At 40.3% G+C, this 17,369-nt stretch overlaps 2 protein-coding genes across 5 annotated transcripts; both read left to right on the top strand.

The window, feature by feature from the left end:
* The first annotated feature begins 372 nt into the window (after positions 1–372).
* On the top strand, positions 373–6,312 carry LOC308408704 (prostaglandin reductase 1-like). 2 transcript variants are annotated; one of them, XM_080901085.1, is made up of 9 exons: positions 373–525; positions 2,899–3,047; positions 3,170–3,215; positions 3,348–3,407; positions 3,861–4,028; positions 4,363–4,636; positions 5,020–5,125; positions 5,473–5,591; positions 5,693–6,312. In XM_080901085.1, exons 2-9 carry the CDS (start codon positions 2,942–2,944, stop codon positions 5,801–5,803), a joined length of 990 nt encoding a protein of 329 aa, XP_080757211.1. In that variant the 5' UTR covers positions 373–525; positions 2,899–2,941; the 3' UTR covers positions 5,804–6,312. The 2 variants fall into 2 exon arrangements, with proteins under 2 accessions (XP_080757211.1, XP_080757212.1); XM_080901086.1 differs by having other exon boundaries at positions 460–479.
* Positions 6,313–11,983: 5,671 nt separating this feature from the next.
* On the top strand, positions 11,984–16,757 carry LOC308408721 (prostaglandin reductase 1-like). 3 transcript variants are annotated; one of them, XM_080901119.1, is made up of 9 exons: positions 11,984–12,064; positions 12,711–12,837; positions 12,937–12,982; positions 13,071–13,130; positions 13,779–13,946; positions 14,356–14,629; positions 14,761–14,866; positions 16,070–16,188; positions 16,290–16,756. In XM_080901119.1, the coding sequence occupies exons 2-9, from the start codon at positions 12,732–12,734 to the stop codon at positions 16,398–16,400; spliced, it is 990 nt and encodes a 329-aa protein (XP_080757245.1). In that variant the 5' UTR covers positions 11,984–12,064; positions 12,711–12,731; the 3' UTR covers positions 16,401–16,756. The 3 variants fall into 3 exon arrangements, with proteins under 3 accessions (XP_080757245.1, XP_080757246.1, XP_080757247.1); XM_080901120.1 differs by lacking the exon at positions 11,984–12,064 and adding an exon at positions 12,067–12,084 and having other exon boundaries at positions 16,290–16,757; XM_080901121.1 differs by lacking the exon at positions 11,984–12,064 and adding an exon at positions 12,604–12,622 and having other exon boundaries at positions 16,290–16,757.
* The last annotated feature ends 612 nt before the right edge of the window (positions 16,758–17,369 follow it).

Below are 17,369 nucleotides of genomic sequence, written 5' to 3'. Positions count from 1 at the left end.
TAACTATGTAGCACGTACGTAATCCAATTACACAACAGTGTGATGGGGAATCGTACAATATAGGATCACGTTCATACAATATATTGTATGAACGTGATCCTATATTGTACGAACGTGATGATTATGTATATTGTAATAACGTGATATTATGTTGTTCAAACGTGAAAAGTATATTGTACAAACATGATAGTATATTGTACAAACAGGAAAAGTATCTTGTTAGAACAATAAACTTTTCACGTTATAACGTGATACACTTGTATTTTTCTTTTGCCTGGGTGGCAGCTCTACGCTTCCGTAGGAATCAGCTGTGTTTTGCTGCCCATTTTATTTCGAATCTGGCGCGAACCGGCGAGCCAGTTCCTGAATCAGTCACGTGGTACGGACTGCCCGCGAGGCCTCGAATGTCACTGCATACGTAATCAAAGCGAGCTTCGACACGCGCTTCACAAAAACTTCCCCGAGATTACACGACACAGGTATCGAAGCTTCGACACACAGGACACATCACTACACACTTCATCGGTAAGGCAAGGCTCCAGTTTATATCGTTATTTGTGGAATAATAGGATTTACTCAGCTGTACTGTTTCAGTAGAAGAGGCGAACTTAGGAAGTGCAGCTACAGGAGGGAGTTGCAACTCACTTTTAATGTGTTAGTCTGCGTCAGTATTATTTGCCAAAGAACATGGACGCTGGAGTGGGTTTTACGAAGTACATGTATGAGACAAGAGTTCATTTCTAAGTCTATGAAGACTGAAAACCGCAGGATACGCTTCCTGCATTGTTTTGTGTGTGCGTATGACTGTACATGTGTGTTTTTGAGCATGCTAAGAAATTGTGCATTCCTAATGAATTACTGCTCCCATAACAATATCTGGGAAATTATAATCCGATAGTGACAGTATCAGATAGTTTATAGTCAGATACTTTATAGTCAGAAGAAACAGGTGTTATGAGATAATAAAAGACACTTTCTCCCATACTTAAGAAATTCTTTTGTTAGAATTTTTAAATAATTTAGCTATAACAGTCGTAATAATAGTAATAAAGATCATTTATACCAAGTGAAATAAAATATTTAAAAATCATCAGAGCCACATGCTTTGTGTTTTTACTGAAAACCTGTCTGTGGATTTTTTTTTAAAAAAGCTGTTTTTTGGGTTTTTTTTCATGTGACAAACTATGTCTGAAGTACAGTAATATACAATTTTCACTGAAGAAGGATTGGCTGTCAGCGAGTCGTTTGGCGCCAAAAAGATAAACAAGTCGTGCTTTTTCGCGGCAAAACATCCATACAGAGCGCGCGTTGCAACGCATGACTAGCGTCAGAGGCGGAGCAAAACTTTTAGCCAATCAGATTTGGAGATACAAGCTCTTCGTCCTCGCCACCCTCCCCCCATCCCCCGAAACTGGAGATCCAGCTGCTGACATCAGTCTTTAACCGTTTCTTTTAGTGATGGGAAATCCGGCTCTTTTTAGAGAACCGACTCCTTCGGCTTGACTCACTAAAAAGACCCTCCTTCGGCTCCCAACCTGATCTTCAGGTTATTTTGTTGCTTAATTAATTTATTATCAACAACAATATAAAATTATACACAAAATGAATTACTAATATAAAAAAACATGTTTTTTTTATATATATGTTTATTATATAAATATGCTTTTATTTATTCACTCCACATAAAATGTAAAAAATAAATTATAAAATACAAAAAACAACTATTTACAATTTAACTTTTAACTATTTAAATTTTAAGCTTTTTCCTTTTAAACAAATTTAAAGGGAAACAACACAAAACACTGCAAACCACAACACAATAAAATATAAATTAAAATATGCAAAAAAACAAACAAACAAAAAAACCCCAAAGATGCACGTTCTCTGGGATGATTTTTTTTGGAAGAGTGTTTTCCTGCTTGGAATTGCATACATAGGATTCAGTGCATGAATAAACTTTCTGAATCCTTTATCATCCACAACTGATGATAAAGGATTCAGAAAGTTTTATAAGACAGAAAACTCCTATCAGACTTTTCATGCTGAATAATGATAAATATTCAGTATTGAGTTCTGTCTTGCTGGGGGTCACAGACTTCTGCAAAAACTGTCTAATAGGGCTTTGGAGTTGACGTAACGCCGCAAAACTTACAAGAATGAAAATGTGACACCAACAAAAAATGATGGCAGAGAACTCGATATCAGCTCGTCTCGCCGCTGCTATCCAAGCCTGACGTCTTCGTTTGGTAACATCAGATATATGAGATCCCTCACGTTGCTTCCAGGAGGGGAACTCATTTTCTTTACTATACTTTTCTAATGTGATGATGTTGTTGCCCCTGGCTTTCTCTCTCTCTCCCTCCTGCTCTGTTCCTGTGCTACCTCGAGTGTAACTCCCCCCTCTGCTCAGCCCAAACACAAGGCTCACGTGCGACGTGAAGCGAAAAAAGTGAGAGAAAGGATAGGGGGGAAAAAAACCATGGCTCTCGTCATTCACTTCAAAGAGCCGGCTCTAATAGCCGTTTCGTTCGCGGCCGTCATATCACTAGTTTCTTTGTATGAGACAAAAGAGTTCATTTATAAGTCGTATGATTGTACATGTGTGTATTTTTGAGCATGCTAAGCATTCCTAATGAATTTACATTAGGAAAATTCAAAAAAATACATAAATTACAACTCAAATTTTAATCACAAACCCATCTTCTGAGCTGGGCAAGGCTCTGCAGCAGCCTGGGAGTCAGGACCATCAACAAAGTACAGCGAAATATTTAATTTACACAGTGTCACTAAAATCGCTCACATCTCAATGGATTTTGGCTGATTATCTTAGAAACTTAGGAACTTCCTGTGAGTGGTGAAAAGGCTGGTGATGATTTTCATGTCTTCTTATGTTTACAGAAGCAGTTAAAAGCTATATCTGCTGCCATACAAGAGAAGCATCATGGTTCAAGCCAAGTTCTGGGTAATGACTAAGCACTTTGACGGCTTCCCAAAAAACAGTGACTTTGAGCTGAAGGTGGAGGAGCTCCCTGAGCCCAAAGATGGAGGTAGGACTTTGTTGTTGTTTTTTTTCTCTCTGATAGGACAGAAAAGACCCCCCCCCCCCACACACACACAAACAACACACATATTTATTTTGTCAAATAAATGTGTGTACCTATGTTTTCAGAGGTGCTTCTGGAAGCTGTGTTTCTCAGTGTCGACCCGTACATGAGGTGAGTAGAGAGCAGAACCACATACACTGAATCATTTTCATAGCAATGCTACGTTTAGCTCATTTTTATACAGATGAAAATGTATTTCAAAATGTATTCGACTATATTGTAACACACTGCTTGTTTCATCAGGCCGTTCAGCAGAGTTGCCATGAAGGAAAGAGATGTGATGATTGGAACTCAGGTGGCCAAGTAAGAAACACAAACAGCACACGGGGAAAGCTTTTATCCTCGGTGATGTGCATGCCTGATGTTTACTGAAAAAGAACGCGGCCTTCGTCTGCTGCTAATGACCAAAGACTTTGTGTCATTCCTCACTGACTCGAGAGTAAAAACAGATGTTGAGACATTGAGTTTGTAGCACTGAGAACACATCTGCTTCGGCAGTCAGTTTTCCACACAAAGCAATGTCACACAGAGGAAAGGCTAACATGTGATAACATGAACTAATATTGCAGAAATACACATACCGATTGTACAGGTGCTTATCAGTGCTCAGTCTGGTATTTGAGTAACAAATACCTGATAAACCTCTAGACTTATAATCTACAGTTTAATTTTGCGTTTTCAGCTACTAGCATTATCAAATTATCATCTCAATGAGAAGCTTTTTAATGTGATTATTATGTTGTTGTTTTCCTTTAGAGTGATCCAGAGTAAAAATCCAGCGTTTCCTGTGGGAAGCCACGTTGTGAGTGACAGTGGGTGGAGAACCCACACAATCAGTAATGGGACCGGCCTCACTCCCATCCTGCCTGAGTGGCCTAAAGATGTGTCCCTGTCTCTGGCTCTGGGTGCCATCGGGATGCCCGGGTAAGACAGATTTAAGTAACCTGCAAAGTCATTTTCTATTGGATGTTAAATCATGGCAGGATGTTCTGACTTTTCCAGCAGTTATTAGGTTGAAAATTGCAACCAAATAAAAGCATTAAAATCAAAAAAACAAGTAACAGTAAGATGTGAGTGATTTTATAGAGAAATATTTACATAAAATAGTCTTCTTTTAAGACAGTAAGAGGACAAACCCCAGATGTTTTCTCCTGTTGATGAGCTGAAGCAGAGTTTCTAAGCAGTTATTTTTGTGGGTATAATTAATATGGAAATCAAAGAGGCAACAGCTGGATTTACTGTTTCCGTCTCTCTGCAGACTGACGGCTGTTTATGGGATAGAAGACGTGTTGGGTCTAAAGGAGGGTGAGACCCTGCTGGTGAACGCTGCAGCTGGAGCGGTGGGCTCCGTGGTGGGACAGATCGCCAAGATCAAGGGCTGTAAGGTGGTGGGCTCGACGGGCTCTGATGCCAAAGTGGTTTTTCTCAAAGAGCTGGGATTTGATGAGGCCTTCAACTACAAAACTGTGGGTTCCCTGGAGGAGGCTCTGAGGAAGGCTTCACCTGAAGGATACGACTGCTTCTTTGAAAATGTGAGCATTTGTGATGTTAAATTGCAAAGCTTTGTGTTTTTGAGTGACAGCAGATTACCGCTTTTTGGCAAGTGATTGAAACTCCACGTGCCGCCATGACCACCCCGTTTCCCTAAACGTAAAATGTCCAGTCTCCCAAACTTCGCGGGCATGAGTCGAAAGTCAAGTTCGGAAATGTTTGATATGCGATTTGTCAGTAATGGTTAGAGCGCCACCTAATGGGACAACGATAATCATCATTGACTTCGATCAATGTCACATCAGATCGAAAATGCTGGGTGTAGGTGTTGGGCGTGGCTCGACGCGACGGGGTGCGAGGGCCCTCATAACGCTGCTTGCAGCTTTAATTTGTTTTTGTTTGTTTGTTTTTTTGTTGTTTTTAGGTGGGAGGTTCTTTTGCAACTGTTGCCCTGGAGCAGATGAAGAACTGTGGAAGAATAGCTGTGTGTGGAAGTATCTCCACCTACAATGACAGTACACCGCAGACAGGTGAGGATAGCAGGCATCATTTTTTAGAGAGTTGTAAAAACTCCGTCATTGTGGTATTTTTTATTTTTTTTATGAGACAGTTAATGATGTCATGTTTTCTAAAAACAAATAGATCCTAATGCTTTCATCAATTAGCTTAATTCCTTCTTATAATCAGAAATGCAGTTAATACACCCATTAAAATTTCTCATGTATTATTGTTGTTTTCCACTAGAGGGAGACATTGCACTACTGAAGTGTGCTTTAAAAGCTGTGGAGGCACACAGAGTTATTTTAGATATGGATTGTAGTTTCCTTGCTGTGAAATATGTTTTATATTTTTCTCTCTTTAATGACCTGTGTTTTAGGTCCGTATCCCTACTTCACTATGATCATAAAGGAGCTGAAGATGGAGGGATTTATGCAAAGCAGCAGGCAGCACAAGCACCCTGAGACCCTCAAGAGACTGTTAGCATGGGTGAAAGAGGTTAGTGGGAGCCTTTCCTTTAAGTAAAGATGTAAACATCAGTTCCCCATGTTTCTGTTGTGATGTATTGTATTTGTGATGTGTGTATTGTGCGTCCACAGGGCAAACTGCAGTGTCGGGAGCACGTCACAAAAGGCTTTGAAAACATGCCGGCTGCTTTTATGGGAATGATGCGGGGAGAAAACATGGGCAAGGCCGTCGTCGCAGTCTGAAGAGTTCAATGCAAGAGAGCCAGCATTACTAATAACTGCCATTATTACACAATCTATCAATTAATGAAGAATCGAGCAATCACCATAACAGAATCATTTCACATTAACATTTCGCTTGTTTTTCTTGTTTTGTTTTGTTTTTTTAGTGTATTGGTACTCATCGAAACAGCAGTCGAGTCACTTTAATCATTCAAAGAAATGTGATTTCTAGTCAGAAATCAGTCGTTCATAACGAATTGTTAGTTAAATCTGAAATATTACATTGAAATTGTGATTGTAGTTTACATTTAGACGTTTTGTGTAGCACCACCATCTTCACCATTCAGCGACTGAAACCTGAATGAAATTTTACTCAAGAAAAAGGAAATTGGTCAAAGGACATCATTCTGTTACGATCAGTGCAGATGTGTGGCTGCTACGTGTACACATTATTTACTGCAGAATGATTAACCGCATGCTTTGTGTTTACTGGAAACCTTTCTGTGTATAAAGTTGTTGTTTTTTTGTTTTTTCTTTGTTTGGTTTTTTTCCTTGTGAAACAACAATTCTGTGGCTTGCTATACAGTATGAATCTGATGTTTGCAGGTTCTGCTTCTTGGGACTCCCATATCAAAGGCAAGAGCAACTTACATCCCAGCTTGTTTTCCACTAAAGCGTTACTTGTTGAAATATGATTTTGCAGTACGTGTGCAGCTCGTCTCTGCACAGGCAAGCACAAAAGTTAGTAAGTACACTAAAGTATAGTTGTTTGAATGATTTCTTTCCATCTGTATTGAAGTAATCAAATTACAACTCAGATTTTAATCACAAACTCATCTTCTGAGCTGGGCAAGGCTCTGCAGGAGGCTGAGTCAGGACCATCAACAAAGTGCAGCAAAATATTTAATTTACAGTGTCCCAGAAATCACTTGCATCTCAATAAATTTTGGCTGATTATCTTAGGAACTTATTCCCCATAAAATTCAAAACTATTTAATAACTTTAAAGCTTGATTTTGGTGATTTGCAGCAGAAAATATGTTGAGGTTCAGATTTCAAGCTTTAAAACATCTATTGCACATTTCAACATGAAAGTGCCAGATCCCATCCTACTTTTATTCAGTGGTATTTATATCAGACTCTTCACAACAACAGTTACCCCAAGATGCTTTATATTTTAAGGTAAATATAACCGATATCAACTACGCACTGTCACATGACGCACGTCAGCTGATTTGAGGTCCCTCTCCTGATTTGCTCCTTCCACGTCGCGGCAAGGATGAAAACCGGCTGTGGAGGGATACTTCCGGGTTCGACTCCTGCTGTGGCTGTAAGCTAACGGCGTTGTAAAAACAGCGTTTTCTCCCCTCAGTTAAAATAAAATCTTATCACCTCAGCGGTGAGTGTCCTTAACATCTACCAAAAACAACGTTTTAGTTGTCAGTAACGAGTCGATCGTTTCCGCGATTAAAACTACTTCATTTGGTGCGTTCCCACCGCGAGCAGAACTCCGGTTCGAAAACTGCTGTTTTTGAACACTTTTATTTATTTAAGCACTTAAATGGGCTTTCTTTGAAACAAAGTGCAATTGACTGATTATTGTTATGTGTTGCCTTGAATTCGGCGATGCTGTCTGTTTCTTTATTGTCGTTTTTGTATTTGTTTGTAGTGAACGCTACTGGAATGTATATATTATGCTACGTAGCCAAAATGATTAATAATTTAACCATTGTACCTTTGTGAAATATGATGATGATTCACATTGTTGCACAGAATTACAGAAAAAACGATTTGTTGAACTTGATGTGCTAATGGGCATTTTTCTGGCCTACAGGTCAGGGTTTCCCCCCCCCCCCACACTGAATTGATCATTTTCATATTGAAGTGGCGAGCCGGTAGGACCATTCTTTTCCCCTCTTTTCACCCAGTTTGCAGTCTTTTGATTACGGACCTATTTTGCCCATTACACGAAGCTGGACCCTAAGGAGGAATTCCTTAAAATTGAACTTTAAAAGAAACTTCAAAAAAAGGACCAAAAGGACTCTTGCACAGAGAATCACATTAATTTATTAATTAATTGTGGTACATTTATTTTGTGTTTTGTATTTATTATTTTGTTCCATTCCCCCCCCATTTATTCAATATATTTTTGGGTTTTCAAAAATATAATTTGCAGTCTCTGGTCTCGTCATTCACACCATCTAGGCTCCATACAGAACTATTTCTTCTGCGCGTCAGTCAGTAAACTCACCAATTACAATAAAACTAGCCCTTATCTAACTTTGCGTTACATAAAGACTACAATAAGACAGAGAAACCCTTAATCAGACGAGCGAGCACTTGGGTGACAGCGGGAAGGAAAACTCCCTCTTAACAGGAAGGAACCGCTGGCAAAACCAGGTACAGGAAGGAGCAACCATCTGTCCCTGCCATTTAGGGGTGATGAGAGGAAGACTGGACAAAAGACACCCTGTGAAGGGAGACAAATAATGATGAAATGCAAAGGTGTATTTAAAAAATAAATAAATAAATACATGAAGAAGAAACACTCAGTCCATCATGGGAATCTGTCGCTGACTGCGTGTAGAGTGAAGAAAAGGACCTAAGCGCTGACACAGAGGGAGATGAAAAAAGGGTTTAAACAAAGTGAGCTGTTTATTATAGGCTGGTTTTGGTTTAAACCCTTTTATTCTACAAGAATACCAAAAAAAAAAAAAAAAAAAAGCGAAAGCAAGTAGTGCGAAAACTAAACTCAAAAACTGGTAAAGTCCTACGAGAAGCGTCAACTTAATAGGATGGTTAAGACTGCCATGAGGATTGTTGGTGCCCCTCTCTCATCTCTGGAGGAGATCTACAAACAGCGCTGCATATGCAGAGCTATCTCCATCATCAGAGACCCCCACCACCCCTCGCATGGCCTGTTCTCCATCAGCTGCAGAACCACCAGGATGCTGGATTGCACAAGCCGTGAGAATGATAAACGGACTCTGCCCCCCATCCCACCCACACAGCCATTCACACAGCTACACTGTGAGGTCCACAAACGGACTGTAATGCTCCCTACCTACACACGCGCACACACACGTACAATACACTCCCCAGATACACACACGACCTAATTTAATCATCCCCTTCCGTGAAAGGACTGCTGCTCTCCACCCGAATGAATGTGACTTGAGTTTGTTTTAGAATTTAGATTTTATGTTATTTATCCATAACTATTGTTGCAATTCATTACTGCCTTTTACTGCTCTTTTTAAACGTATTCTTTTTAAACTGCATTGTTTATTGCACTGTATTGTTTATTGCACCGTAGAGGCTGGTGAGAAACAGTATTTCGTTTCAGGCTGGGTAACACCATACGAAATGACAATAAACTTCTTCTTGAGTCTTCTTGAGTCAAACTAATAATAATACTAGAACTTAACATCCTTTCAATATAATATAAGAAATCACAAATACAAAAATAAACACAAAATGCTGGGTCCTGACAAAATCCCCCAGCGGCCTTGACGAATTGCAGCGTAACTAACAGAGGAGTCGGGGTCAGCTGATCCAGGACTAACTGTATGTTTTATCAAAAAAGAAAGTTTTAAGTCTAATCTTGATGGTAGAGAGGGTGTCTGTCTCCTGAATCCAAACTGGGAGCTGCTTCCACAGAAGAGGGGCCTGAAAGCTGAAGGCTCTGCCTCCCATTCTACTTTTAAATCTATTGAGAGCATGTAACCAACACTTCTCTTTAAAGTTAGTCTTCACCCAGTGCAGTGAAACTGGCTGCCAAACTGATGGCTGGCTTGCCATCCAGAAAGCTGGAGAAACTTAGTTTGTTCATTTTTATGTTTCCATCTGGGATTTCAGCAAAAGCTTTTGCATATTAATGCGCTCTGGTATGTGCTCTGATATTAGCAGTATAAACTGAAATTGACTGAAGGCGGAGGGGAGAGTTTGTTGAAGGAAACCTGCCAGAGAGCAGGTTAAGATCACAGATTGTGTTACCTTGGTAACTGGCACAGGGTTTAAGCGAGATATCTTTGTCAGGAAAAAACAAAAAGCCATAGTTTCCTTAATCTCAGGGTTTTTGTTTTTTCACGAAACACTGCTTTGTAACCCTGGGGCCCGTTCTTCGTACTTCGCTTACTACATCCAAGATCAAATGACACATCCAAGATCAAATCATCGCGCCAACTTTGAGCTCGCTATTCCGGTTCTCCGAACACACCTGTTGTTGACGATTAGTACAGCTGGATGAAGTAATGTGAGATCACTGGGTGGCTTAGCAGGGGCTACGCATCGATAGTAGAAACATTGATCGGCAACCCTTTGATTGATCGGCGAAAATGTCGAAGGAGCGCGCTCGGTATTTTTCTGCAGCAACTCTTGAGTGAGGGATTTCAGGAGTTTCAGAGTTTAATCAGAACGCAAGGGAACACTGCAAAGGCTGCAAAAGCAAGGAGAGAGGGCTGGCAGAAAGTTGCTGACAAATTAAACTCCTAAGTAATTTAATAATAATAATAATAATAATAATGGAGTGGATTTATATAGCGCTTTTCAAGGCACCCAAAGCGCTTTACAATGCCACTATTCAGTCACTCTCACATTCACACACTGGTGGAGGCAGCTACGGTTGTAGCCACAGCTGCCCTGGGGCAGACTGACTGAAGCCAGGCTGCCATATCGCGCCATCGGCCCCTCTGGCCAACACCAGTAGGCGGTAGGGTAAATTTATTATATTATATTATATTATATTATATTATATTATATTATATTATATTATATTATATTATATTATATCCTCTTTCACATTAGAGCCACAACAGGACCCACTATGGGAACAAGTAAAAGTGAAATATAAGAATATTCTACAGAATGGTAATATTTATCACTTATACTGCTTTTCGTCTCTTGGAAAGAGACCCTGGAATAATCTGTTTGTTTGTTCATAACAGCAACCAAGAAAAGGGCAGAGCAAAAAAAGACAGGTGGTGGTCCTGCACCCCCTCGTCAACAAGTTGGTTAAGTAAATAATACCCTCACGGGAATATCGATATCTCTCTATGAGCACACTGTCGCGCTGAGCTAAAGGATCCTGTCTGTCCCGCAATATACGCTGAATTCTGAGGACTCTCCTTATCAATCTTGCACCTTCCGCAATGGGTGGCTCGCGTATACGGACAGGACATGGCTGCAACAGGCTTCCCAAATCCACCTTCGCTTTTATAGCCGTGGTCTCTCATCTTGATTACACGAAGTAATTTACTATTACTACGGTACTCTAAAATATGAATTACATCTGGAATAATCAAATACATGAAATAGAATGATTAATGGTACATTTCCCTTTTTTTAGGAAATGACCTGTATGTATCTGTATGGAATCAATAAAAGGGTCAAGTGCTGCATTATCTTTAGTTACATTGATAACATTTATTTATGGAAAAACAGTGGTAAAATATCGCTGTTGCTTTCGTATAAATGAAGCGGACATACCTGAGTGGCCGCGATCTAATCCTGTTTACATAAAGTAAACCTGCTCCCGAGCAGCTCTGTTGCTATGACAGCAAGTCGCGGATGAGCTTCGGGGAACCGAACGATCCAAGATCACGCGAAATCGTCAACAATCAAATCCAGCTAACTTACTTAGCGAGGTACGAAGAACGGACCCCTGAGCATTAAAAGTCAAACCTCTGATATATATTTCTTTTTTGTTGTTGTTGTTGAAAACAACAAAATGTGGTTTAGAACTAGAAGATTTAGATTTACAGACTTCAAAACTTGGCAAGAACAGAGTTTTGTTTTGTTTTTAAGTAAAGGATTTAAAGCTGCTTTTATCTGCTTCCTTATTAACAAGGAGTCGCCACAGTGGGTAGCTCCATGTGTTTGACCTGAATAGATACATAAATAGTTACAGGTCAAATTTGATTCTAGAGCACACTGAATGTCTAGGAAAAATGTGTTTTTGTGTCTTTTGGTACTTTAGGAAAGGTCATAAAATTTCAGAATAAAAAAAATGTAACTATTTTTTACTGCTGTCAAATTTCAAAGATGGCTCAAATTTAACCCGAACAGTATGTAAAAGTTAAAGTAAATATCTTGAACCTTATTGGCAGGGTACCCTCTCTCACAGCTCAGAAGGTGTGCACAATACTTTTAGCCAATCAGATTTAGGAATAAAAGAACGTCTCCTGCCATGTCTTCTTTTAAGCTTTCACAAACCTGTCTCTGCCCACTTCCACCCACACGGACCCCACATCTTCTACTATTTCTGTGAGAAGAGAGGCGACTGGTGAGTTCCAGCTTTAGAAGGTAGAGAGCTGTTAGTGAAATGCATTAAATACTATTTTTCTGGATCAGGTGACGCTGAAGAGAAGTAGCAAACAGACGCAGGGATTAGTTATCACTTTTAAGCCTTTGCCTAAGCCATTATCTCGCTACCGACCATAAAATATTTGATACAACAGTTTAATGGCCCATTGTATTGTGTTTCACCATTGTTTAATTAAAACACAAAGAAAGTATACGTTCACTGTGGTTCTAAAGTCTGAAACTCAAACGCATTAAACTTTAGACTTCTCCTTTTTTCTTCGTTTCTTGGGAAAGAAAGTTCCTTCCTGTTTTTAAGTGTGCATACTTGTATGTGAATGGACACCACTCTCTTTCTACTCCCAGCACTCAAAGAACTTGTGTGTGAATGTTTGTGTTTGTGTGATAAAGATGTCTGCATTTCATTTGAATTGTTCTTATAACCACAGCTAGGTCACTCATCAACTCTAAACTAGAAAATGATTTGTGCTGTTTGATGCTCACCACAGCTAAACGTCACAGAGTGAACGTCACACTTCAGGTTTTATTCAGCTCTATTTTGCACAGCGCTGGATGACTCAGCACTTTCATGTCTGTTGATAACAGTGACGGGCAATATTTCTTTACAGCGGCCATAAAAAAGAAGAATCATGGTGAAAGCTAAGTCATGGGTAATGACTCAGCACTTTGACGGCTTCCCAAAGAAAAGTGACTTTGGGCTGAAGGTGGAGGAGCTCCCTGAGCCCAAAGATGGAGGTACGTCTTTCTTCTTTCTCTCTACAGGAGAGCACCTTCTTCAGTTTTTGTCAAACATTAAGCATCGAGCACTTTAAATGAGTTTAGTTTTGTTTGCAGAGGTGCTGTTGGAAGCTGTGTTTCTCAGTGTCGACCCGTACATGAGGTGATCAGAGAGCAGCGTCACTCATTACTGAACTACTTTAATGCTCCTGATATAAATGCATATTGTAACACACCGCTGGTCTCAACAGGCCCTTCAGCAAAACCCACATGAAGGAGGGAGATGTGATGATCGGAGGTCAGGTGGCCAAGTAAGAAACACAAACACACCTGCACACAGAACACTTACATGATGTGCTGTGATGTGTACGTTTACTGACACAGTCTGTATCTGCTGTTAATAACCAGTCTTTATTGGAGTTTAAAGTCAAATCTAAACACCAGAGATTGTGTAAAAGATACACACAGCGACATAAACCCTCTGATAAGTAAAGTTCCTGTGAAGTCTCAAGCTGAACATGAAAAGAAACACTGAAACTTTCTGGCCTGATTAACAGCTGAAATCATAGAAGAATCTGAGAAGACAACTGTACCTTTACTTTGTTGCTTTAACATTTAGTGTATATCATTTTTCTATGCCAGGGATTCAAAAATGCAGATAATAAAAGAAACAGATTCCTACTGCTATGCTTGCTTGGGGAGCAGATTAAATTGATTGAAATGTCGGGATTAATGTGAAAAAGCACAAAATCACGCTCATGACCAGGTAACTACAAGACTTTGTTACCAAAACAAACTTGAAACAAAGACGCCCACCACCAAAATTAATATTTGCACAGATTAATTTTGTGTTCTGACTGTTCGCAAACTGAATTATCCCAGTGACAGGACAGACTGAAGTGAAAACAGGTGAAAGCTTTTTTGTTTTGTTTTAATATTATGTTACTGTTTTCCTTTAGAGTGATCCAGAGTAAAAATCCAGCGTTTCCTGTGGGAAGCCACGTTGTGAGTGACAGTGGGTGGAGAACCCACACGCTCAGTGATGGGACCGGCCTCACTCCCATCCTGCCTGAGTGGCCTAAAGATGTGTCCCTGTCTCTGGCTCTGGGTGCCATCGGGATGCCCGGGTAAGACAGATTTAAGTAACCTGCATGGATCATAGTCACTTTCTATTGGATGTTAAATCGTGGCAGGATGTTCTGACTTTTCCAGCAGATAGATCGATGTGAAGTTTTATCAGCTGAATCTTAAATGTAAACTAAAAGCATTTGAGAAATTCATCTTAGTGATGTAAGACATTCTTTTTAAGTGTTTGTAAGGTGTTTAAGAGGTCAGCTAAACATGGTAATAGACACCAGAGTAAGTAATGAGCAGGAAATAGTTTTATTTTAAGAATATAAATATATGTAAGTGGCTAACTCCAGATGTTTTGCTGATGAGCTGAAGCAGAGTTTGTAAGCAGTGATCTTTGTGGATATAATTAATCTGGCAATCAAAGAGGCAACAGCTGGATTTACTGTTTCCGTCTCTCTGCAGACTGACGGCTGTTTATGGGATAGAAGACGTGTTGGGTCTAAAGGAGGGTGAGACCCTGCTGGTGAACGCTGCAGCTGGAGCGGTGGGCTCCGTGGTGGGACAGATCGCCAAGATCAAGGGCTGTAAGGTGGTGGGCTCGACGGGCTCTGATGCCAAAGTGGTTTTTCTCAAAGAGCTGGGATTTGATGAGGTCTTCAACTACAAAACTGTGGGTTCCCTGGAGGAGGCTCTGAGGAAGGCTTCACCTGAAGGATACGATTGTTTCTTTGAGAACGTGAGCAGTGGTGGTGCAGTTTCAAGCTTGCATTTAATATTTAATCATTGCTCTACTCTTCTCTTGTATTCACACTGCATTCCTCACAGCACGTTACAATGCGTGTAAGTGACACTGCTGCTTGGTTTTAGGTGGGAGGCCCTTCGTCAGATGTCGTCCTGCAGCAGATGAAGAACTTTGGAAGAATAGCTGTGTGTGGAAGTATCTCCACCTACAATGACAGCCAACCCCAGACAGGTTTGTTACTGCCCTAACTTACTTTTTATTTTAAAAACTCCTGAGAGTTTTGTTCCTGCTAGGGAACAACCAGGGTTAGTGCACAGACACGACCACCAGGCAGACCACCACATCTGTCTAACACTCTCAAAACCCTCTTATTGGTTTTTGGTGACCGAAAAGCTCACCCTGATTGGTCAAGGGCGGAGTCCTTCCAGGACATGAACTCTCGCACATAAGGATGATTAGTGATAAGTGTAAGGCAGGGGTAGGCAACTCCAGGGCTCGAGTGCCGGTGTCCTGCAGGTTTTAGATGTGTCCTTGATCCAACACATCTGATTTAAATGGCTAAATGACCTCCTCAACATGTCTTGAAGTTCTCCACAGGCTGGTAATGAACTAATCATTTGATTCAGGTGGGTTGACACAGGATATCTAAAACCTGCAGGACACCGGCCCTCGAGGCCTGGAGTTGCCTACCCCTGGTGTAAGGTGACTCCCAGAAACAGATTAAAAACACAATAAAAGCATGCGATAAGCTATAAGAACTAAAAATCACACTTAAGAATATAATTAAAAGATTAAAAATGACAAAACCCTACATCTCATGTGAAAAAAGGCAAACCTAAAACAAACCACCCTGGCCCGGGATGACACACACATAACCAGCTACTCCCTGAGGTCATGTGATCAGGGCGTGCTGTCTGTACATTGTTCAAGGCTGAAAACAGTGTATCCCAGACTCTGGTTTTTATGTTCAGCATTTTTGTTGTGAAGCACTTTTGAATAAAAATATCACAACATGCTGTATAGATCAAGTTTTACTGATAATTTGTGAGTCGGCTCTGTGCACGCTGATGAATGATCTCATTCTTGTTGCCAACTGGGGTGTTCAGAGCTTTCATGACCAAACTTTAGGAATTCATTTGAATTACAGGTATAAAGGTATGTAGATGGTATTAGACTGAAGGGGAACAGTGACCTTTCTGGAGGGGGCCTGGACCCCAAAGGCCCACACAGCACTGTGAAGAACACAAAATGCATTTAATACACCTGCAACAAGTTCTTCTGAGTTAATGTGTTTTTTCCACTGGAGGGAGAAGCTGCACTGCTAAAGATCCACAAGTGCTGTGGAGGCACACAGATGGTTATTGTAGACATGAACTGTAGTTTCTGTGAGTGAAAGATGGGTTAAATTTTTCTCTTGAACGACCTGTGTTTTAGGTCCGTATCCCTACTTCACCATGATCTTTAAGGAGCTGAAGATGGAGGGATTCTTGCAAAGTAGGTGGGAGCACAAGCACCCTGAGACCCTCAAGAGACTGTTAGCGTGGGTGAAAGAGGTTAGTGTGAGCCTTTCTTTTAAATAAAGATATAAACATCAGTTACCTGTGTTTCTGTTTTGATGTATTGTATTTGTGATCTGTGTATTGTGCGTCCACAGGGCAAACTGCAGTGTCGGGAGCACGTCACAAAAGGCTTTGAAAACATGCCGGCTGCTTTTATGGGGATGTTGCAGGGAGAAAACATCGGCAAGGCCGTCGTCGCAGTCTGAAGAGTTCAATGCAAGAGAGCCAGCATTACTAATAACTGCCATTATTACACAATCTATCAATTAATGAAGGATTAATCAATAACTATGGAAAACAATAATTCCACATTAACATTTCAAATTCCTGATTACTTTTATAATCACAATGATATCAAAGATTAAAGCAACTCTGGGATTTAGAAATGTGATTTCTAATCTAAACAGCATTACTTTGTAATAAATCATTAAAGCTACATCTGAAACAAACCATCCACAATTGGAAGAGTGAAACTTTTAATCTCTAGACTTGAAAATTTCCTTAAGAAGGAGAAAATGGTGATAACTGTAAGACTTTCACTTTGCTGTGGTGAACAGTGTGGTTCTAGAATCTATTCTCATATTAAAATATCGATATTATAGTACTTTGGGGTAAATTTGTAGTTTTTCATTAACAGGAACACAGTGAAAAGAAACTATATCATTCGGATCGTCTAAATGGGAAGGAACTACTTCCTCTTACGCCTTTCATAGTCATATGTGAAATACAGCTGTATAAATGTGTCGCAGCCCCTGGCGTGCGCACTCACAACAGTGACTGAGCCTAAACGGAGTCATGTGTGGACGTATTTTACCTCCACAAACAGTCAAGACGTGGTTTGCGATGCATGTGGCATCACAGTGAGGTGTTGTGGCAACACCACTTACCTCGTCAAACACATCAGAGTAAATCATATCACAGAATATGACGAGCTTATGTTGAAGCAAACTGAAGAGGAGGAGAGGGACAGGTGCTGCTAGAGCAAAACAGACGTCTCTTGCGGAGTCCTGTAGTGCTGCAGGCAGGCAACGTGTTCAAATAGCGCAAAACTTCAGGTTTTTTATTTCTATATGGTTATTCTGCATCATTAAGCAAGAAGAACAAGTAGTCTGATGTCCTGTAATCATTATGAAGCTCTATTATTACAATTACAATATATAATTCTATTATGTATT

The sequence above is a fragment of the Rhamphochromis sp. 'chilingali' genome (assembly GCF_963969265.1).
Source record: "Rhamphochromis sp. 'chilingali' genome assembly, chromosome: 1".
In the NCBI taxonomy this organism is placed as follows: Eukaryota; Metazoa; Chordata; class Actinopteri; order Cichliformes; family Cichlidae; genus Rhamphochromis; species Rhamphochromis sp. 'chilingali'.
Note: the sequence above shows the minus strand (reverse complement) of the source record. Positions and strands in the feature narration are given on the sequence as shown.